Here is a 24,582-nt window from a genome sequence, read left to right as displayed (position 1 = left end):
CAGTCTTGAGAAGGTCCTGGGAATGAATTCGGACGATCAATCCATTCAACCAATCAAAAATTGATGTAGTAAGCGCGGGAAAACTAGTACGAGCTGCCTAGCTAGATGCGATTGCCCTTTTCTGATTGGCTGAGAAAGCAGCGCAAAGTTGTCTTATACCAGTCACTGAAGTCACGACTGTTTTTGGGCACATGCGATTAAATTTTTTTTTTCGTCCTTTCAAATTTTTGGCAAGCCTTGTCAGTGGATCTAGGTCCAATCCTGATCGTATCCGTTCTCTTCATTTCTCATTTTCCTGTTCCAAAATTAAGGTTGTACATAATAGAGCTAAGGCGGGTAGGTAATAATAGTAGGTAGCCCCTAAAAGGATTTTGGGTAAATGGCTTCTATTTTTAATTATTAGAAATTGTTTTCTTTGGAAACGGACTCCATGTCTGTTAAACCTTATTGGAGGGATGGTTGTACCTTGACGTGGAATAAGTAACCAGTCCCTTGACTAAATATCGCACAAAGGTAATTTATGACTATTACACTACAATGAAACACCTTACTAAAATACAAGCTTCCAAAAACTACACGTTCTTACAGTTCAGATGTCCATTTCTGGACATTATATACGTTCCTAGAGCATGTTACACAGGACGATTTGCAACAGGCGGTTTGTAGGGCATCAATGTTGGAACAATGTTGTAACAACTCGAAACAACGTCTCTAAGCTGCAATAAAAAATCGTCGGCGCAAATCGTCGTGTGTAAAATCGCCTTGTTTTTAGAACGCTACAATTAAAACACCCCTATCAAAGTCAGGGGTACACGCTGCGAAAACAAGCTGACGTTCGTACATGCATGTTTTTCATAAGTCTGATAATCAAAAATGGTGATATTACACGTTCTTATGGAGTCGAATGTCCAAATATGGGCATACTGTCTTAATAAGGGCCAGAGATAATATCGACTGCCGCGAGAACAGACTGTGTAGCGATGGACAGTTGCTTATCAACTTCCTGATTGTCCCCAGTCTCCTTCAGTGTAAACAGTACGTCACTCACGCCGGGGAAACTGGAAGATCCATACAGGTTATACTTGCTGGGAGCGAAGATTACGTGACGGATTAGGCGTCTTTCCGGCAGACCATAGGAATAAATGAAGGCTCGCTCTACTTTGATCATCCGATCGTTGAGTCTGCGCAGTTCCGCAAAGCTTGGTTCGTCAAAATCTTTCAGTTTCTTCTCCAGTTTATCTCTAACGAATTGAATAATACCGAACAAAAATTAGTACAGCCTAAGATCAAAATTAAAATTATCATTTGTCGCCCCTACTCATTTACCATAGAAGTAGTGGGGAGAAGTTGATAAAATATCAAGCAAATACATCTTGTGTGATCATGTCGGCCCAATTCTCATGACCACTCTGTTTTACAAAGCATTGATATTACAAGGAGAAATTTGATTCTGATCACTCTCAGGGTTTAAAGGGCCAAACGACGGACTCCTGTTGGAAAGTATCCGCGTTTATGGTTCGCCCTTAGGTTTGGTTGTTTCATCGTATCCGCTGGTCTAAACACCCTAGCTATCTACGGCATTAAGAGGCCAATCGCCGTATCCAACCCCGCAAAAACCTATCACGCCAAAACTAGTCATAAACTCAAATAGAAAGGTAGGGGCGACTTAAATTTAGCTGTAGTCCTGAATCCTGGAATCGTGGCACCATTATGAACTTTGTGAAACTTCAGTAATACTTTCAAATATTTTTCGAGAAAAACATGATTGTCCCTTAAACTTACTTCGCTTCATTGAAAGTCTTGGCCGCACTCTCGAACTTTTTGACAGCGCCTTCCAGTAGGTCCAGTGTTACTTTGTGGTTCTTCAGATCATCACCGTAAGATTCATTCAGGGCAGTCAGAGAACTCTTTAATGCGTCTGCGTACAACATCACGCTCATCTTCAACAGGGGCGAGTCGGCAAATTGCAAAAGTAAGCCACCAATAAGCTGTGCTGAAGCCTTGTGAAACTTGAAGTTGGGGTCAACGAATTTCTTGACATATTTGAACGTATCGTGTTGCGAATGATATGTCGGGTAGAAAACCGGCGTGTTGTTGTAACCAAGGTAGATGAAGTCGGCCGCAGGGACGCCGATAAACTGATAAAAAGAAGCATAATCACTTCCGGAGCCCAAGTTTCCCACTTCCGGCTTAGGGGGATCTGTCTTCGGTGTGGCAGGTCTTCTTTCAGCCGTGAGGTCATATATGGTTTTCTTATCGCCATGCGCGTTAGGACTTTCCACGGTCTTGCTGAATTCCCTCAAAGTGTCTTTTACAAGAGGAGAGGAATGAAGTTCCATTCTGTAGTTACCTGCCACTGCCGTATCTGCGTTCATGTAGATTACCGCTCGTTCTGTGAGAAGCTTTTCATGTTGCTCGACCCATTCCACTGACCCGATCAGACTGTATTCCTCACCACCCCAGCTGCAAATCTACAAGAGCAGTGTGTTTGAACACGTCATTGGGGAATTTGCGGTTAGGTGGGAGACTGGGTTCAGCCAGGAGCCCATCCTGGTCCAGTGATAAATTGCAGTATGGGTTTGTTTTGGGAACGAAATTTGACCCGGCGTCCCACGTAGCCAGGCAATAGCCAATGAAAGAAGCGATAACAATCCCATGGTACAATTCCATACAACACCGTCAGCAGTCATAGTCAACTTTCGCCTTGCGGACACCCCGCTATTATGGACACCCCGATAATACGGACAGCAGCTAAATCCCCGGTAAAAAAAATTACAGAGGATTGACTGAAATAAACTTTCGCTTTTACGGACTCTTGCTAATAAGGACACTAACTCGAGGTCCCTACATTGTCCGCTGTAAAGGGAGTTGACTGTATTTAGTAAAACTAATATAATTAACAACAAAAGTGAGGCCATGATGTCAACCTAAAAAAGACCTTTAAGAGCCTTATAAGACGGTTTCCTAGATTCAACATTACTAGCCTAAGAGTCGAAATTTGGGTAAATTATCCTGTCAAAAATTGGTTGCCTGAGTAAGATTTAAATCATTTACATCATGTTGTCTTCAGAGGAAGACGGATAGACGGGGTATAGGTAAGTAAGCCATTTTCCCCTGTCTCCCCCTCCCCGTCCCTCCCCTTATGAAAAGGATCAGACTAGATTGGTTTCTACCTTAATTGTTCGACGTGGCTTCCATCCTGCGTCCTTCAGTTCTCCGAGCCCGCGAGCAATTTCAGTGGTCACTGTGGTCCCGGTAGAAGCATCAACAGCTCCGTTTACCCACGAGTCTCTATGGTTACCAATCAAAACGATCCGATCAGGTTCGACGCTGCCATACATAGTTCCAATCACGTTGTAGATTGATTTGACTTCATAGTAATTACTGACATTCATTGAAACCGTAATGTCACCATCAAAGCCGGGTCCAAGGTTGTATTTGACGTCTAGAGTGCCTCTCCATTCGGGTGGCGCTTGAGCGCCTAAAATAAACAGGCAAAAATAACATTAAAAGGGCCGTTTTTAAGCTTTTTATTGTAATTTTCGCTGCTGAATCAAGCGAAGTGTTTTCTGGCGCAAAAAAGACTGAAGCGCGTGAGTTTTGCTTTCATAATTATTGATTCATGATAAACAGTTTTTCAAGAAATATCTCAGCCCTAAGCAATTTAAACTCTTAATTCGCAAGGCCGATCTGTCCAACATTCTTGACACTGATCTCTGTAAAAATTATAAAATATGCACTTTGTAGTAATGTATAATCTTAAGTCTCACGTTTTAGTTATATAAACTGTAAATCTTTATAGGGTAATTTATTTTCATTTATCTATTTTAGATAGTGTTAGTAGGTGTCTTCAATTAGTAGAGGGCACTTTTCCCGTCAGCTATTTTCCTAAAGACACGTTAATAAGTTTTCATCCATCCGTCCGTCCGTCCGTCCGTCCATTCATTCATTCATTCATTCATTCATTCATTCACTCATTCATTCATTCATCCATTCAAAGTTTCCATTGACATAACGTACCTCCCATTTTGTTAAGGAAGTGGATAGCATCTCCGTACCCCATGGGGTGGGCAGGGATGGGGGGCAATTCGCTCTCATTCTGCGGTCGCCGCCACATTCCTGGAAGGGCCGCTATAGCAGGTGTTTGTGGGTCTCCACTTCCAGGGAATGTGTACAACGATCCACGTTGAACACCGCTTGCAGGAAGCCATGCAGTGTTAGGATAGGTATCTTTTGGATCCGGGCCAGCCCTGGCGTAATCGGCAGGATCTGAGAAGAGAAGGGCTGCTATGGCGCCATACCTTGCAGCGTTTGCAACCTGCAAGAGAAAAAAGAGAGTCAAAAGTCTGAGAAATGGGACAGAATTAAGACCCCTGAAGAAGACCAAACCGGACATGGTTAAGGCTTTATATGATTTATGACTGCTTTTGTTCTGAAGCGAATACAGGCGAACGGTCGGAGGGGTCCGGAGCCCCTTAAATATGTCCGTCTTCCCCGAGTATTTGCTTTGCAAATGAAACAATTGCAACCACCGGGTCGCACACAACTCTCATTAGGCTGATTTAGCAACAAAACGGGAACGTCAGTTGACAAACGAAGCGCGCAAATCAAGCAACTGGCTTGACCAATGCTAGAGCGGCAAATTGGGCACCGGAAGTCGTGTTCAGTCCTTCCGCGCGCTTTCCCGTCGTCAACTGACGTTCCCGTCCTGTTGCTAAACCAGGAGTTAAAGCGGCGACGTTTTTCAGTCAAGCGCGTCAACAGGTAGTGGAGTTTCTTTCTCTGAGTCTATTAGAGTATAGACACTAGACACAGCGATAAAAATTTGGTAGTGTAAAGGCATACTAAAAGAAAAAAGGCTCACTTCCGGTTGGCTTGCGTCGCTCAAAAACGTTGCTACTTTAACTCTCTATTTCGTAGCTTAAAAGTGGGGATTTTTGTTGCACCTGCCTGTTCAAATCTAGCCAAAATTATTCTGCTCAGTACTTATAACAAGGAGACGAATGTTTCAAAGCTATGTTGACTTCCCGTATTACCTTGTTTCCACGAAATATTTTCCCGTATCTCATGATGGCAATTTTCCCTGTCACATTGACACTTAGGTTGGTTTTAAGTAATTCAAAGTCCTGTACTCGTCCGTAGTTCACGTACACCAATTCTCCTTCAGCAAAACCGCTGGGGCTGTAACCAAGGAACGGCTGAATAATACCCTTTCCACCTCCATCCTAATCAAACAATAACAAAGACATGCAGATGACAAATGGTTGAAGAGAAACTCGACATTCGGTAATTTTTGATTAACTGAAAACGATTACCGTAAATATCCATCTAATAAACGCCCGGGGCGTCTATTTAATAAAAAACGGGCTAAGCGGAGACGTTTAATTGATAGGAGGCGTTCATACTCATTACTGTAACAAGCTCAACAAAAGTAATATGCTTTCGGCAAAAATTACTTGTTCCTCTCCTTTGATTTGGTGAATTATTGTTCCGTTTTTGTATTTGATAGTTATCCTTGTCGGATTTTCTGTGTCAGGAAAAGACAGCAGCGCCTTGTATTCGGGTTTCTCCACTTTATCAAAGCCATAATCCTTCCAACGCTTTTCTAGCTCGTCTGCAAGTTCCTTCTGACGGGGTGAGCCCGCGACGTGCGGTTTCTCAGAGAAAAACCTGCAAAAAAGGAGAAATATAGTCAAACCTGTATAACCAGTCATCCTCTATTAAGCCATCATTTGCCAAAGTTCTTTAATTTCTGTAAAGCCGACCTATAATTTGCGGTCGACTCTTTAAGACAACTGCGATCGCCTTCTCCTAACTTCCAGGCAGTTAATTTTGTTGTTTTGTTGTCATTTTCAATCTCAAAAGTGAACATAGTCAAAATCCAACAAAATTTCTAAATTTTATGTCGTAAATATTGCCATTAAAAAAAGGTTTTATTTGAGTAGTCACACCACAGGACTTCGTCCACAGACCCCGAGGGGTAGCCCCTGACCTTGTTAATTTATACCATTCGTACCATTAGATTATACCATTTGTGACAGGAAAGGCATCCCTTTCGTAACCCTTTTATTGACAAATGATACCCGCCTTCACCTACAAAGTTTAGAACTTTGCATCCCTTTCCAATCATATAAATACACTGTCTTTTAAATATAAATAAATCTACAAAACCAGAACGTCTTCTAAACATTTTTCACAGTCATAAAAAGCATCTGTTAGCTCTTTTGGGCATTTTAAAGTAAGTAAGTAAGTAAGTAAAAGCTTTATTAATGTGTCAATGTATTTAGTTTTCACAACTAGTTGGGGACACAAAAATAAAAATTAGTTACAAATAAGAAATAATGATAATAATGTATATACAATTAAAATATGTGGCCTGTATAAATTGTATAATAAAACAATAGTTATATAAAAGGTAGTCTCTAAGAATTGCAAAGGTTGCAGCAGCTATCGTTGTTGTTTAAGAGTGACGTTAGGTCTTTTTTCCTAATGTTCTTTTTGAAAGATCGATTCAATATTCGAGGAGCCTTTCAATTTAATATCTAGTTTCGACCATATATGAGGTCCTTGATATCTAAGAGAATGCTTTCCATAGTTAATAGTGTTAAAAGTTGGAATATCAAAATCACTGTTTCTTAGTGAATAACTAGTGCTTTTGTGCTTAAATAGTTCGTTAACAATACTCGGTGCGAGGCCATATTTTAAAGACCGAAATGACAAATTTCCCTCCTCTTTCATATACTTCAATCAGTGAAATCCCTACCCTTTCATACACTTGAAGCCTGAAAAGGGTTCCCCTTTCCAGCCTCCGGGCAGAGCCTCCGTTATAAGGTCCGCGGGCCACAGACTTTAAAGTTACAACTACCTTGCAAGTCTCCATCATTTACTGTGGGTTTTAAACCGGGTTAGATAGTTACTTGGAGTAGAGGCACAATACGATCGGGTTCAATGCTTTTGTGAAGGACCTTCTTAGAGAAGGCTAAGAGCCGAGGTACAATTTTATCGATCTAAAGTGGAGTTTTACAATGTAAAAGGCATGAACTTCAAATTCCAATGAAGACAGAATCGAGAGACAAAAAGAAAAAGGCTCAGCCAAGACTCACCGTCCGGCTTAACTTGTTCTATTCATACAAGTAATATTCTTGTTTTTCTTATAACCATGTCCCTTTTAACAACGTTCCTCTACGATTTTACATATAAAAAGGCAGAACCAATAATTCCTTGATATCCTCTAACAAAACCTTGGCGCGAGATACGCACGTATTCGTATAATCTTACACATCTGGGCGAACGCCGGTTAACGCTAACCTGGGGTTAAATTTTAACCCAGGATTCTTTATCTTTTTGTCAAAAGCACTCTCTCGGATAATTTTCTCCATTCTTTTTAGAGTATCCAATCATTAATTTGTAGGCAAAGAGAATTAAACTGAATTTGCGTTTTAAGCTCCCACATCTGAGTTTAAATTTCGCGCTAACCCTGGGTTAACCCAGCTTCGAACAACCCCGCCCTGAAGTCTAGTCTTCCAGGATAAAGACGGTAAATCCTAAACCCCGTCTCCAATTCTTGCACATATAAATTATGCGTGACGTTAAAGAACCCACACACTGTTTGGAAGGAGTGGAGGACGTAGTCCCCGTTGTGGTGGTCTATCTCTCATGGGGGGAGGGACTGTTGAGGGACCGCAGTAATTGGCGCATGCGCAGTTGCGGTAACCTGCGAACGCACACGTTTTTCCGGTCGCTTCTCTCCACCCGAAACGTCTGACTTACACTCATCCCCTAAACCCTCCCCCCACCCCAATGCAACTCACCTATCGCCCCTTCATTTGTTGTCTATTCTTTAGCTGCTTCGACTCCAGAAGCTCGATAATCTTACTGGTAGATGGATCTCCGAGCAAAATGCATGCGCAAAAGGTGCATGGAATATATGGTACGCTAAAACAGTCGTGTATGTGGAGTGACTTCAAGTATTAAAACGTATGTTTTGAAATGTTAATCCGACAAAACTGTCCGCTGGGACTTTTCGCTCAACGAATTTGCAAGCTACCTTTTCAAACTCCCCTGTTCTGAAAATTTATCCAAATAAGTGTGAACCGGGCTGAAGTCAACGCCTTGTTTTGAAGGTAAATAAAGTGTGTAACGAAGCAGAACAGCGTCTCTTAAAGAGACGCATACATTACAGGATCGCTATATTCAAATTTGGCTAAATTTGAAAACAAATGATCGAATTATGTTCCTTATTATGTTTCTTATCAGGGCTTCTCAGTTCCATGAATTAAGTTAACAAGTTCACAGCTGTTCATAAACTAAAGTTAACTTTATGTACCAGCTTGGAACAATAAGTCATTTCCGTTGCTAGGTTAAAAGATCAGACAGTAATTGAGACTGTAACTTAAGTTTTTTCAAATGGAAATATGTCGTGAATGTTGAGGTTGCTTTCCTTTAGTATTTACATTTAAATACATTAAAATGTTTTTGTCTTGCGGCCTCCAAGAGGTACACATACTTAGGGTGAAAATGCACAACAAACGATTGAGTACAGACATCCTTTTAGCGACTGATTTAAAAGAATGCCGAAAGATCAGTCAGACTGATTTTGATATGATTACTCGGGCCCTGTAATAACCATGACTGCGGCAAATTCTTTATTAGTAAACTTACTTTAGAGTGTCTTCAAGTTTCTCTTCTTTAAGAGCTGACTGAAAAGCCTTATGATGCTTCATGATCTCTTCATGTCGCTTTTGAAATTCAGCTTTCTCGTGACATTTCTCACGCTCTTCTTTGTGGTCGTTTGATCCTTTTGCTTTGATCGCCAAATATCCGATCAAAAATCCAATGAAAAATACTACGATGAACGCAACGATCATTGCAATGCAGCGAACCCTACGCTGTTTCTTTCTTTTCTTGTAAGTAAGTTCTACGTTGTCGTCGTCCATCGTGGCAAAAGTCACCGGCAAAGATAACCAATTTTGCCTCTCCGGTAATTAACTCACAAGGTATGTTTTTGCTGTTGGATACCGCCTACTGATAATCTAAGCACGACCCTCAACTTTCTAGAGCGCAGCAATTGTCATGCAAATGTATTTAAGTAATTATTTACTGCATGAATAGTTTACATTAAGGAGTTTCGATACAGTTTTTCAGAGGCCATACCGATATTTTTCAATCGCCTTAAAAGTGGTTGTTTCGGTGTCCGATCGCTATAAAATTTTAACCAGTAATTGGCTATGGATTGAAATTTGTGAAAATGTTTGTTTTAACTAAAATCGATGTTACTATGACAACAATAAACAAAAACCTATAAAATTGATAAAAGCTGAATTTTGTGTGATCTAGACCAGTTACTGAAAATCCAACACTAGGAACTTAAAGTTTCACGTTAAGCAAACAATCTCCCTAAGAAGTAAAAAATTCCGTATGTTTGAAGGCGACTAAAACGAAAATATATGTCAAAACTTAAATTTTCGAGAGCTGTCACGGTGATAGATTATTTAATAAAAACGTTATAAATGACTCAAATCATTCTTAAGTAGCGTTAGAATGCTCCTTAATATCATATTTTGATGCTAGGAAATTTTGGTGTATTTTCGTTCTTAAACACTAACCCGTTTTCCCAACACCTGTATAAGCGCAACTTCATTCAAAATTTGGATTTTTAGCGCTCTTAGGTATATCTCTGAAACGACTCAAACGAATTTTTTAAAAACTCTTCACATAATATTCGTAATATGTATAATAAGGTCTGAAACTATCATTGAGATTGATTCACTGTAACATCTTAAAATTTCAAGACAAACCTATCCTGTCAAAAATCTGCAGTTCGGTCGTTTCGATCCAAGTCGTTTCGATCCAAACTTAAGTCGTTTCGATCCATCATCACAGTCAATTCGATACGCGTAGAAAGCCGGTTCGATTCACCGATCCAGCGACCCACCCATCTTTCGATCAACAGATCCATCGATCCACAGATCCACTGATCCATCGATCCAGCGATCAAGCGATCCACCGATCCACCGATCCACCTATCCATCGATCCAAAGATGCAGCGATCCACCCATCTTTCGATCTACTGATCCATCGATCCACCGCTCGATCCATCCAGCGATCCACTGATCCATCGATCCACCGATCCAGCGATCCAGCGATCCAGCGATCCAGTGATCTAGCAATCTAGCGATAAACTGATCCAACGATCCACTGATCCACCGACCCAGCGATCCAGCGTTCCAGCCATCCATCGATCCAGCGATTTAGCGGTCCAGCGATCCACCGAGCCATCGATCCACCAACCCACCAATCTAGCAATCCACCAATCTAGCAATCCAGCGATCTACTGATCCACCGATCCACCGATCAATCCGGCGATCCTGCGATACATCGATCCACCGATCCTCCGATCCATCGATCCAGCGATCCAGCGATCTAACAATCCAGCGATCTACTGATCCACCAATCCAGCGATCGATCCAGCGATCCAGCGTTCCATCGATCCACCGATCTACCGATCCAACGATCCAGCGATCTACTGATCCAGCGATCCAGCGATCGATCCAACGATCCAGCGTTCCATCGATCCCCCGATCCACCGATCCATCGATCCTGCGATCTAAAGATCCAGCGATCTAGTGATCCACCGATCCAGCGATCGATGCAGCGATCCAGCGTTCCATCGATCCTCCGATCCATCGATCCACCGATCCACCGATCCATCGATCCAGCGATCCAGCGACCCAGCGATCCAGCGATCTAACGATCCAGCGATCTACTGATCCACCGATCCACTTATCGATCCAGCGATCCAGCGTTCCATCGATCCCCCGATCCACCGATCCATCGATCCAGCGATCCAGTGTTCCATCGATCCACCGATCCATCGACCCAGCGATCTAACAATCCAGCAATCTACTGATCCACCGATCCACCGATCCACCGATCCAGCGATCTAGCGTTCCATCGATCTCCCGATCCACCGATCCACCGATCCATCGATCCAGCGATCTACTGATCCACCGATCCAGCGATCGATCCAGCGATCCAGCGTTCCATCGATCCCCCGATCCACCGATCCATCGATCCAGCGATCTAGCGTTCCAGCGATCCAACGTTCCATCGATCCATCGATCCATCGATCCACCGATCCACCGATCCACCGATCCACCGATCCACCAATCCCCCCATGTACCGATCCATCGATCCGGCGATCTAACGATCCAGCAATCTACTGATCCAGCGATCCAGCCATCGAACCAGCGATCCAGCGTTCCATCGATCCCCCGATCCACCGATCCATAGATCCACCGATCCACCGATCCACCGATCCACCGATCCACTGATCCACCGATCCAGCGATCGATCCAGCGATCCAGCGTTGCATCAATCCCCCGATCCACCGATCCATCGATCCAGCGATCTACTGATTCACCGATCCGGCGATCGATTCGATCCACCGATCCAGCAATCCAGCGTTCCATCGCTCCACCCATCCACTGATCTATCGATCCGGCGATCTAACGATCCAGCGATCTACTGATCCAGCGATCCAGCGATCGAACCAGCCGTCCAGCGTTCCATCGATCCATCGATCCACCGATCCATCGATCTAATGATCCAGCGATCTACTGATCCACCAATCCAGCGATCCAGCGATCCAGCGATCCAGCGATCCAGCGTGCCATCGATCCCCCGTTCCATCGATCCAGCGATCTAACGCTCCAGCGATCTACTGATCCACCGATCGATCCAGCGATCCAGCGATCCATCGATTCCCTGATCCACCGATCTATCACTTCAGCGACCTAACTATCCAGCGATCTACTTATCCACCGATCCACCGATCGATCCAGCGTTCCATCGATCCACCGATCAATCGATCTATCGATCCAGCGATCTAACGATCCATGCCAGCGATCTACCGATCCATCGATCCATCGATCCAGCGATCCAGCGTTCCAGCGATCCCCTGATCACCGATCCATTGATCCAGCGATCTACTGATCCACTGATCCACCGATCCAGCGATCGATCCAGCGATCCAGCGATCCAACGTTCCATCGATCCACCGATCCACTGATCCATCGATCCAATCAATCAATCAATCAATCAACAACTTTATTTCAGTGTCTAGTCTTCTAGCTTGCCGTCAGGCCTACTAATCGGGGACACTACTTAAATAACTTATTAATAAGAAATATATATACATAATACTATAAGCTAATAAGATTTAACTATTCTAAAAACTACTTAAAAGATACACGATATTCAATATGATTCGAAAATACACCTACAATCATCGTCAAAAGTGTTGGGAAGGTTGCCTTTTTTACCTCTTCTTTTTCTTCCTCCCCCCACCCCTGGCCCAATGTTGATCAAAACGTTAATGTTTGTGCGCGCAATTGTTCTGTTATATCGCAACATTGAATAGGGGGGACGGGGGATATTTAGCAAAAGAGAAAACTCTGTTTTTTCAGGATTAAAATGGACTACTGTTAAGTTGTACAACCTTCCCAACTAATTTTGTCTGTGATTGTATGTAATAAATAAGAAAAAAACTATATATACAATTTCATAATATAACAACTCTACCAGTTATGATATTTCCTGTTTATGAATTATGAGTCACACAGGTGGCACCCTTTGCACGCGTTATCACTAACCAATTTGCTCTGATCTTTTCTCCTTATATTTGCTTTAAACCTGCTTAAGGAGGTCTCGTTTCTGTCCTTCATACTCAATTTTGACCATAAAAATGGCCCAAAAAATCTGAGGGAATGCTTTCCATATTTAACAGTTTTTACCCTTTGAACGTGAAAGTCCGAGTTCCTCAGGTTGTAATTCGAAGACGATGACGAGAAGAGTTCTAGTATGTTGTAAGGCAGTAATCTATTCCTTATTTTGAACATAAAGATAGCGATATCTTGTAATATAATCTCATGTTATATAGACTAGTCATTCCAGCGTGTGTAAGAAGGTCACCATAAGGAGAGACTCGATCTTTGAAGACTGTACGTAGTCCTCTCTCATTAATTCTCTCTAGCTTGTTTCTGTCGCTTGCTCGACAAGTGCCACACCAAGCTACAGTATGTGGGATGGGGTAAAACTGCAGTTTTATATATCCGTAGTTTGGCGTTCATCGGGATCAGATTCTTTAGCCTTTGAAGAACACCAATCATTTTACTGGTTTTTATGCAGACCTCTGATATATGCTGCGAGAAATTCAAGTCCTTATCAATAATTATGCCTAGCAGTTTGAATGCATCGGTAAAGTTAATACTGCAATCATCAATCACTAGTTCCATTTGTTGTGTGTCCCTTGCTATAGCCATTGCTTGGTATTTGCTATAATTGCCTTGCAGAAAATTTGTCTTATACCACCTCGATGTCTCTTCCCCATCTTCCTTAATTCTATCTATAGCAGAGTGCAGATTCAAATTGGAGCAGTAGATCTGATGGTCATCGGCATAGGCAGACAACTGAGATTTAACGCCAGTGTAGAATAAATCGTTTTGATACACGTTCCACAACAGCGGTCCCAAGGATGACCCTTGCGGGCAGCCTCGTTTGACAGCTTTCCAATCACTTGTGTAGTTGCCAACTCTTGTTCTGTTTTCCCGATCATCAAAATAAGATCGCATTAATCCCAAAGCGGGGTCAGACAGCCCATAAGCTTTTAACTTTGCCAGTAACAAATTTGGATGTAATGAGTCAAAAGCTTTGCTCATGTCCGTGGATAATATCACTGATGCATGCCCTTTGTCTGCTGCATGCTTCCAATCTTCAGTAAGGCGTATCAAGGTCGTTTCGCAGCTGAAGTGTTTGCGGTAAGCTGACAAAAAGGTATCGAAAATTGGCTCAAACTTTTCACTTAGTTGTTTGCATATTAGCTGCTCAAAGATTTTATCAACCGCAGTTAGCACGGTTACTGGTCTGTAATTAACTTTATCTAAGGGGTCTTCCTTCTTATAAATCGGGATCCACTCTCCTCTTTTCCAGGCGCTGGGCCAACGATTTTCCTCAATAGCCTGATTAAATATAGTAGTCAGTGGTGTTGCTAGCAGTTCTGCTGTCATTTTAAGTACTCTTGGAGGTAACATATCATATCCTGTTGCTTTATAGAGATTAATTTCTCTCAGTGCTGCGAGGACCTCATTCCTATCCAGTCTTCTGAAACTGAATGCATTTGGATCGTGTCTGGCGTTTATGCTCGCGACACTACGATGTTGATAACATAGAGCCTCTGTTAGAGCCCCTACGTCAGTCCCACCAATGTGATCAGCTATCGAACAAAAGTAGTTGGTAAATTCTTGTGTCACAAGCCTCTGGTCCTGGTGTGTAACATCTTCGATATTAAGAGAGATTAAACTTTTGTCCTTTTTTGGTTTGGTCCTGAGGAAAGGAGTAAAGGTGTTATAGAATTTTCTTGAGTTATTGTTCATGTGCTCGCCTTTCTTCTTAATCGTGTGGCATTATTGCGCCATTTCTTCAATTCATTAACTCCATGTTTTCTTTGGTTTTGCTTTGACTGAATTTCTTGGCGATCTAACGATCCAGCAATCTACTGATCCAGCGATCTAGCGATCGATCCAGCGATCCAGCGTTCCATCGATCCCCCGATCCACCGATCCATCGATCCAGCGATCCAGCGGTCTAACGATCCAGCGATCTACTGATCCACCGATCCAACGATCGATCCAGCGATCCAGCGTTCTATCGATCCACCGATCCATCGATCTATCGATCCAGCGATCTACCGATCCATCGATCCATCGATCCAGCGTTCCAGCGTTCCAGCGTTCCAGCGTTCCAGCGATCCTCCCATTACCGATCCATTGATCCAGCGATCTACTGATCCACCGATCCAGCGATCGATCCAGCGATCCAGCGGTCAACCGATCCATCGATCCGGCGATCTAACGATCCAGCAATCTACCGATCCAGCGATCTAGCGATCGATCCAGCGATCCAGCGTTCCAGCGATCCCCCGATCACCGATCCATCGATCCAGCGATCTACTTATCGATCGATCCATCGATCCAGCGATCTAGTGATCCAGCGATCCAGCGATCTATCGATCCATTGGTCTAGCGATCTAGCGATCCAGCAATCTACCTGCCGATCAACCCATCCACCTACCGATCAACCCATCTTTCGATCTACTGATTCATCGATCCCCCGATCAACCGATCGATCGTTCGATCCTGCGATCCACCGATCCACCGATCAAACGATACAGCGATCCAGCGATCCAGCAATCCAGCGATCTAGCGATCTACTGATCCACTGATCCACCGATCCACTGATCTATCGACCCAGCGATCCATTTGATCCATCGAACCTTTGATCCTTCGATGTACTGATCCCCTATCTACTGATCCACCGATCCACGCCGATCTACCGATCCAATACTGATGCACCAAATCTCCCAGTTGTAGACCTGGTTTGTCTTCAAACCGAAATATTGGGCAATTTGTTTAAATATATATTTTTTTGTTTTATTCTTTTGTTTACTATATACTTCTTGATCTCCTTGCTCTAAGGATCAGTTTGCCGTTTAACATTTTTCTATAAGCATGGAATGACCTGAAAGGTCAGAAGCCTTTGTTTGACTACAATGGTTTTAGTCAATAAGGCTCCAGGGGAAGACGCAAAAATATCATATGTACCAAAAGGACATTCCGCTTTAGCGTCATGATTTGCAACCACATGAGGCTAAACCTTCTAAAAAAGATAGCCTTTACTTTCATGTCATCTTTTATAAACAGTGGCCACTCCAATAGTAAACTGTGAGAATTTGCAGTCCTGCATCCAAATGTTGGGAATACATCTTTAACTATTCAGCTGACTATTGTTTGCGTATGTTTTACGTGTCTGTTTGAAATGATTAGCCTACGTGTCTGTCCCTGATCTGTTTTGCCTGAAAGAGTGGACCTTTCTTCAGCTCTTACGGACACAATAGTGTGTGAATTGCCTGCGTGCAGACGTATCCTATTTCCTTTGTTGCACGCGGAAAAGGGAAGTCGTCCCTTTTCCGCGTGCAACAAAGGAAATAAGAGACGTCTGCACGAGGGCAAAATTCGGGGGTACTCCCATGTTTGGTCAATATAGGGTCGTAAAGGGACGAGCCACTAAACTGGGTAATCCGTTGTTCCCGGCCGTTGTTATTCATTCCAAATTTATCATCTCCATCACCATCATCATCATCATCATTATTATTATTATTATTATTATTATTATTATTATTATTATTATTATTATTATTGTTATTATTATTATTATTAATATCATTATTATTTGTTTTTCTGCCACTATTTGACGTTGCTATCCTGCTATCCCGAGAACGGTAGGTATTTTAAGTAAGCACCAAAAGAATGTTTTATGTTTAGTCATTTACAGTTTTGCTTTAGGAGATGTAAAAGATAACAGAGCTAAAAGTCTATGGAAAAATTGAAGAAGTAATATAATCTCTCAATCATGACCGATACTTCTGTTTGCACTGAACGAAATACTTCGAAGGCTTCAAGAGAAAATAAAATTAATGTGGGCGGTATCAGAAAGTTCCCCTGCTTACTTATCAAACCCCTGCATCCAAAGGAGGCTGAAATACACCCCCGGCTTGAGACACCAAATCATCAAAAAACATATTTTTGTGATCACATTCATGTGAAAAATTAGTACATTATTTAGGTCTAAGCTGAGCGTTTTATTGACTTACTTGAGAGTATTTTCAAGTTGCTCTTCGCTAAGGATTGTTTGGAAATTTTTATGATGATTCATCATCTCCTGGCTGTGTCTTTTAAATGCACCTTTCGCGTCTGCAAGATTCGTGGGATTGGGAGAAGTGGGCTGGTCGCGGTCGTCGTTCGAGGGTAGCTTTTTTATGGCGAAATGCCCAATTACAATTCCAAGGGCGAAAGCTGTGACAACCAAAACTGCTCCAATAATCCATGCTCGTTGCCCATTTCTCTTGAATTTCACGTTTTCGTCCGCAACTTCGACCATGGTGTCAAAAGTAAGGATATCGTGTTTAGGCATTGCGTTTAAAGCTTTAAACACTGAGGAAATATTTCAGCCGCGTATCCCAGAAACCTAGCTGCCCTCGGGCTACTATATGTCAACCCGGGGGGTAACTCCCCATATCCCTTTACGAGTATGGTCGTGATTTGGAGGTTCCTTATTTCACCCACGGGGGTGGGTACTAAGGTAGTGTTTTGGATGGATGAGTGCGACTCTTGTACTTGTGTCCAAATTTGGGCCTCGTGTTTAAAACAAATTTATCATTCAGAATGATACTGCGTTCTAAAAGTGTGTCCATTTTTTCGTATCTCAATGTTCCGTCTGTGTTCCTCCCCCTGGGTGAGGGATACAAGCCAAGCCCCAGTCGACCAAAACTGGATGACGGTATCCACTGGATAAATCTTTATACAGTGGATAACGCATTTGGTTTCCCTATTACTTATCCGCTGGATCCAACGTTTGAACTAAAAACCGCGACCGCCTGAGTGCAGTATGGTTACTTGGAGAGTACCCTGGCCTCAAACAGACTTTGGAATGGTGTATGGTATTTCGAACTCAAGATCAGAAAGTGTTAACTTAGAATGTTGAGGTGTGGACGGTACATAACCCCCCTCCTCCCCCCTGTCCAACTAACACCCCAGTCAGACAGTTTTTATCTTTTTTCAACCTTTGTTTACATTTTTGTATGGCGTGATGCCAGTCAGCTTATGGCCAAACTGATCACACCACCCGTTAATTGCATATGCCAAAAGCAAGGGAGTCATGCAAAGAAACATTTTTCATACAATGGAGCGTACAAGTACATGTAGCCTGTTCCACGCGTTCAGATAATGGGGAGGGGTGCGAAGTAAAAAGGAGCGCGAAAAATAAAAACGAAAGAGGGGGAGATGTGAGAGATGAAACTTCCAGCACCGCCCTCCCCAGTTCCTCCTCGACCTTTCATCTCTTACTTTACTTCGCACCGCTTCCCACTATCTGAACACCTGGAACAGGCTAAAGTGCATGTGGACTTCAAATGACGATGAACAATAGCGCTTTTAAACGTTCAACGGACCTAAAATAACATCAGACTGGATCATACTGTTGTTTTTATTGATCTTCTGGAAATCTAAAACTGTCTGAGAAAGATAATTGTCTGTTCTTAGACTGTTAAGTACTTCCAGCTGTTCCAGGGGAAAGATTGCTAAAAAAAACATTTTTTACGTACCCACTAAATGGCTGCTTGCTTTTAACCATTTTAACCATACTATTTTTTTATCAGAAGGCCAGAAAGTCCCCTTTCAATTTCCATTCTTATACTAAACTGGCAGTTTTCCTTAGCTTTTTTCTTTAACCTCTCAACTCGTAATATCGTAATATTTTACGAATTTTTCTTTAAACTCTAAACTCGTAAAATCCCTAGGCTTTTATGTACCCGGGTTACCAAAAGTCCTTCTGGCGGTACATCCCCGTATACGCTTATAGTCCCTTGTAGTAAGTACCCCCAGGAAGGCTAAGCACGTACTAATATCTTCAAATTACATCGGTCTTCAAATAGCTTGAGGAATCGCTCCTTTCTCCTTGTCCTAGTGGAAAAGAGCGAGCGAGAGAGTCGTCTGTATTCGCAAGGCTAGTTAAAATCAAACCTTAAACTTCAGACTCGCAAGTGAACGGAAAGTTTTAATTGATTGTTAGTATAGTTAGGAAAACTGAATCACATTTTCACATTAAAAAAATTATAATTCCTCACAAAGAAAATTGGATAAACCTTTGACAGGAGATTCTGTCCCTGTGAACTATGATGAATAGAATGATTAATTAGGCTCGATTACAAGTCGCTGTTTTGGAAAATGAGCCCGACCTCATCCCATCATCATCATCATCATCATCTCATTCGGGAAGGGACAAAGACCGCACTCGGAAGAGCAACGGAAATTGACGGGCTTGGGAGTGTTGTCCTAATATTTTAAACTTAAAATACCGATCTAAAACAGAGAGCTAAGTAAGAGCCATAGTTGTGTTCTTTTCACAGAATGACCACGTTATCCGGCATTGATTGATTGCATAGACACTCTGTCCTGAACACCCCTCTTGAACCAATTTACTATCACTATGATTCACGGCGAGCAACCCTTCCCTCCGTTCGTTTCATATTAAAATCATCCTCTTTCCCACTCCACCCCACTTCCCCAAGCTTCTGACTCCTCCAGCTAGCAGTTTCACCCCAATTCACGAGGGCAACTACTTTGGTCCTCTCGAAAATAATTTATAAAAATTATTTAAATTGATTGTTTATAGGAAGCTCCCCCACAGTTATCTGCCAATAAGCGTTTGTGCTTTGACTTCCTTAAGAACGCCTGAGATTTCTGCAGCCATCAAATGCCTGTTCTTTATTCAAAATTTCTTTTTTCTTTTTTTCGTTATACAAAGAATAGTATGAAGAAAAGTATAAAAATCACACTATTCACTACTAGCAAAGAAAAAAAAGGGAGAAACGAGAATTGAAAGAGCCAGGTGGAAGAAAGAAGAGAAAAACGCAATGGTTGCTGTCTTAGTTTTTATATTGGGGTGACTTTGGAGATAGCGTTAGATGGTAAAAAAATCTGCTCGGAAGAAAACTCCGGCGAGATGTATAAGATCGTAACAGGAGCTTCTGATTAGAAGTCAGTAATAGAATACAACGATCTGTTGAGCGGGTGTCATGGAAAAAAGTGTCCGCGAGAATGATTGCCAAGAAAATATATTTTCATTTGCGACTTTCAAATTGAGGACCAAAGCTGACATGAAATGATAAACCACCCCTCCCATACGACCAATTAAAGCGCGATATTTCCCAGGGGGGACAGGGCTTAAAAACGGCTGGACATGCGCATTAAAACTCTGGGGTTCTTCCCGCCATTCGATTTTCAAAATGGCGGACGACGAATGAAAATTCTACACGTCATTCTGACGGCTATTTGCGACATCTTGCTCGCCCAAGGCCTTCAAATTCTGCGTCACTGAACACAACGAAGACTGTTGTTTGGGTTTGATGCACGACGGCGCAAATCGGAACGGTGGTGTGATTTTAATGAAGCGATCAACACAACGCCTTTTAAAACAATATTTCACCTTTTCAGAATTCAGTCAAGGTACAGTTTTGCCGTGATATAAGGTGGTCTCGGCTTCTATAAGGTTTTAAAGTGCATTTTCTTGTAGCTTATTCATTCTTGTACAAAATATCAAATATGACTTTTTTTTCGTTCTGATGAAAATTTTTTATCGCTTCTTGTTCGTGGGCGTCGTTGACTTTGCATATGGATGAAATGAAGGTGCAGTTCGTGAGTACAGAACATTGCATTTTTCTGTTTTTGCTGTCTTTACTCTCATCTCTTGCGGCTGGTAAGAGAAACTGAAATAGGATTCCGGCCGATAGTTGAAAGATTAGTTCATATTTACTGTATATTTAGGCGTACAAAGTCTTGTACACACTGTTGATAACCATAATTTTGCTTTGTTTTGTAAGTGACGGTGTTCAGAAAACTTGAAATTATTAAACTTCATGCGACTTCATTGTGTACCATGTTGAGTTTTAATTTCCTGTCACCGCGAGCTACACTCTGCGGCTGGCCGCGTGCGTCTCCAATGTTATGATGTTATTTGAGCTTATAACCAGCCTGTCATCGGCCTATTTTTAATCTTTTTCATGATGTTTTGTTTTTATGAGAGAAGGCTCAATTCCGGCCTGTTGGAGACGTGTTTGTATATACGGGTATAGAAGGACGATCCCGTGGTTATTTTCGAAGTGTATCTGTTTGTAAAAGTACCATTTGCAGAAAACTAAAGGAAACAAACGAAACTGTTGCTCATGAACGTCCACAGACCAGAGCCCAAAGTATGGAGAACTCAAACAAACGTTTGTAATTCTGGAGAAGGAAAGGGGCCTGGGAAAGGAAAGAGAATTTAAATAATACTTCTAGAAAAAATAAGGTAGCCATTGTAGTTTTTGTACACAATTGCAAACAAGACATATACATGTGTACTTTGGACCTATTTACACCATTACTGATGTATACAAAATGCATCCAATCACCGTATTGATCATGAGACTCTGTTATGTATTATGTCATATCTGACAGACATTTTTCAGCAAAAGTGCTCAACTCCAGAGGACTTTCTGAACGATACTATAATATTGTAGAAGAGAAAATTGAAAGGTAACCACTTCTAAAAGTCCTTTTAACAGTCCCGAGCAAATATACACAATTGACTGTAAGAAATTAAGTAAATTAAAGTTTTATCTCTGTAGTACATAGGCAATTCTCACAAGTAACATGAAAATGGCAACTGCAGTTACATCATTACTTCTGCCTTATTGTAAAATTCTTTTTCACGAGGGGGAGGGGGGGAGGGGGGCACATTATTTAGCACACTGTTCCTACAATTCCACAAGGCTCTCATCAGACACTATAACAATGGAGGAAAAACTCTATGTCCCATCTAAAATGGAAAATGCTTGTGACAAGCATGCAGCTGGAACTTAACAAGACATTTTTGATGCAATATTCATTGATGAAAACCACACCCTTTCAGAGAAAAGAAGAAAGCCCCAAAAATCAAGGGTTGCATGCGGCAGTCTTGCATAGCCTGAGTTTGTTCTGAAACCAAGTAGTTTACTACAAGTAATAGCCAAATATTTCAGTAGAGCCAAGAGGTTTCTAAAATAGGGCTATACATGCAAAAACTGCGAAATGTACATGAAGTACAAAACTAAGTAGTCTGAGTAAAAAAAAAAGTAATTTTTTGACTGTTGCTGGTCATTCTGACCAGCCAAAGAAAATCAGCTCGGTTAAGTCTATTGTTTGAGGGGTCATGTCCAAAATATTAAAAATAATACGATGATTTATACCAGGAGGATAATTTAAACATAGTAGCTTAAAAAGAAAAAATATAAATAAATTCAAATCCATTAGCAGTGTACATGTCCACTCAAAATGGCTGGCAAACCAAGAGTTAGTCTGGACAAATGGTCACCTTGGCCTGACATTGTTTATTGATTGGCAGTTATTTTGAGCCCTGGTAGCAACCAGCGAAACGAAACAAAACATTAAACAAGCAGTCATTGAAGCCAAGCGAGTGGCTGACCAACTACAAGTAATGGCTGGGCAGCTAGACCGCTTGGCTAACCAAATCTTAAGACAAGCCGGAAAACAATTTAAATGTGAAAATAATGTTCAATTTAGAGAGCAGTACTAAAGATGTGCCAAAAGACAGAAAAGAAACTTAGTGGTGTACATCTAGGTAAAAACTGCAAAACAATGTATTACAGAACATTTTTTTCTTTGGTCTTTTGCACCATTCAATTCTAACTTCCCCTGTTTTCTCTCTTTTTTCTCTATCAACTGCTCCTCTTCATTATGCACTCTGGGACATCTCTTCTTCACTACTGTGTCTTTACTGAACTATGCAAGAGAAAAATTCCCCATATCTGCTGATCTTCAAAGTCGTGTACTCCTGGACTTTTCTTCTATCTTCTTCATAACTTTCTGTCAAAGCATAATATATTTTCATCAGGCATAATAATTTTTAAACAGCTATGTAAATACAGACCACCACCTCTATCCCCCATCCCCTCTCCACATCCTTCCCAAAAGAATTAAATAGATGATTTCAATTATTATATTAAAGATGAAACAACAACAACAAGATATTAATTTGAGGAGGACTCGGAAAAAAAAAAAAAATCCGAGTCCCAGATGGGATTTGAACCCACGACCCTCCGTGATCTAGTCGGATGCTCTAACCACTTGAGCTACTGGAGACTCTATGGTGAGCAAGGGCCAATTTGTGGGTCTCAACTGGAACCGCATCACGCGGCTACACAGCCAAGTAATGATAGGCACTTCAATGATAGGCATTTCAATTATTCCTTGAATTATTGCTGTAGCACTGGGCTGCAGTGTGGTTTGTGAACTATTGTGATTATTGACCTGATATGTGGTTACTGAACTACTTTTTTTCCAGGCAATAAAAATAAATACCATATGTAAGACTATAAATGGCCATGCATGCACCTAGAATGGAATGTCATTAGGCTTGTGTATGTTTACTGAACTCGTAATGTCATTACTGAACTATTTGTCTTCATTGAACTACAACAAAAATAAGGAATGTTCAATTCCTGTGTGGGCAATGCCACCTGAAATAAGAACAACATTCCATGCACTCAGGGGTAGAACTATGACAATGAGTTTATTGAATGGTTCCTACCTCAGTGCACAAGTGCGAGAGGAAGGAAAAATTTGCCTGCACTGGTATTTTCGGCAGCAGAATTTTTTATAAACATCTTCAGTGACGTGTGGATGAAGAAGAGTGAAAATGCAAAAAAAATTCCAAAGGAAGAAAAAAGTATCAAGTATTGAAAAGATATAATATTCATACTGGTATTATTATTATTATTATTATCTACAGTCTCTGCATCTGTCACTCAAGAAATTTCTCGTCATGTAAACAAAGAAGTGAAAATTGATTCTATCTCAATAACCCGGCCAAGCCTTGCAGATATATTTTTAATTCTCATTAGTTTTTCAGCCCTAGGCTACTAGTTTCCATTTAGCAATCCTAATTTAGACCAGCATTGCTTTCCCCTTGGCTATGCTTTTCCTGGTCATGAGCCTAATTGTTGCCTGAAATGTGACATGCCAACCTATGTGCACAACAGCAACTTCGAAAACATAATTCAGTTGTGCATAACACAAACCAACAATCCCCAGACCACAGTTATTTCTGGACGGAGGGAGTAAACTGCCCCTCATGTTACCCTTTAATTTGTTGGTACAAAGGATGAAAGAACTGGCTCAGTCATTAAGCAGGTAAAAAGAAATGTGTTATCACGTGAACAGTGTTTCCTTACTATCTGATCTCGAGACTGATCGTTGTAACAATGAAAACAAGAAATTACTACATAAATTTTATATAATGCTTACTATTCATGAACCATTTGAGTTTTTTAGCATGTAAAAGAGAAAACAATAACTTGTACAACTTCAAGTAAGCTCACAAAATTTCAGCAAGCAAGCCACGCGTGATCATTGTCACAAACGTCGATACAAACATGCATTTAACATAACCAGAACGTTACAAAAAATATATTTCCAGATACCTTGCCGGAGATGATGACAATAACGATGGCGACGATAAAGATGATGACGAAGGGAATTCATTACACCAGAAAGCAGATGATGATGCAGAAGATTTCGACAAGGGCTGTTTAATATGATCCAGAAAAAGAAATTTCCCGCTTCGCGCATCTTTAAACGTACGAAATCAAATGTCAAGCTTGAGGGGCCGTCATCAATCCATGGAAAAGACTTCTCCAACACAAAACGGCTCTTCTAGAAGCCACTCCATACAAAAAAGGCAATGACCAAAAGTCGCAAACCACTTGAGTTGTATGTTGTTGACGGTTGATTCCCTTGACGCTTACTTGCATCAAAACATGTTGCTCTTTTATCTATTGATTAAGTAGCCAAAACACTATGTTTTGTGTATTAGGAATTTAATACAAACTGATAAATCTCAACTACTGTAGCAACACGTCCTGATATGGTAAGA

General features: G+C 41.5%; 1 protein-coding gene across 2 annotated transcripts; it reads right to left on the bottom strand.

Annotated features, from left to right (window-relative positions):
* Positions 1-497: 497 nt before the first annotated feature.
* Positions 498-16,982, bottom strand: LOC140921296 (glutamate carboxypeptidase 2-like). 2 transcript variants are annotated; one of them, XM_073371288.1, is made up of 7 exons: positions 16,709-16,982; positions 5,457-5,670; positions 5,037-5,225; positions 4,021-4,318; positions 3,174-3,481; positions 1,783-2,471; positions 498-1,241 (listed from the first exon to the last, which is right to left on the bottom strand). In XM_073371288.1, exons 1-7 carry the CDS (start codon positions 16,771-16,773, stop codon positions 929-931), a joined length of 2,076 nt encoding a protein of 691 aa, XP_073227389.1. In that variant the 5' UTR covers positions 16,774-16,982; the 3' UTR covers positions 498-928. The 2 variants fall into 2 exon arrangements, with proteins under 2 accessions (XP_073227389.1, XP_073227388.1); XM_073371287.1 differs by lacking the exon at positions 16,709-16,982 and adding an exon at positions 8,662-9,018.
* Between the last annotated feature and the right edge of the window lie 7,600 nt (positions 16,983-24,582).

The sequence above is a fragment of the Porites lutea genome, chromosome 12 (genome assembly GCF_958299795.1).
Source record: "Porites lutea chromosome 12, jaPorLute2.1, whole genome shotgun sequence".
NCBI lineage: Eukaryota > Metazoa > Cnidaria > Anthozoa > Scleractinia > Poritidae > Porites > Porites lutea.
The sequence above is the reverse complement of the archived record's forward strand: the minus strand, read 5'-3'. Positions and strand labels throughout refer to the sequence as shown.

What these genes read in the sequence shown, in the direction of transcription:
- LOC140921296 (XM_073371287.1), bottom strand. Translation starts at nt 8,936, where the DNA reads ATGGACGACGACAACGTAGAACTTACTTACAAGAAAAGAAAGAAACAG. An exon ending in AAATCAAAGGAGAGGAACAA is followed by an intron (nt 5,226 to 5,456) that starts GTAATTTTTGCC and finishes TTGTTTGATTAG; the next exon opens with GATGGAGGTGGAAAGGGTAT. An exon ending in AAGACTTTCAATGAAGCGAA is followed by an intron (nt 1,242 to 1,782) that starts GTAAGTTTAAGG and finishes TCAATTCGTTAG; the next exon opens with AGATAAACTGGAGAAGAAAC.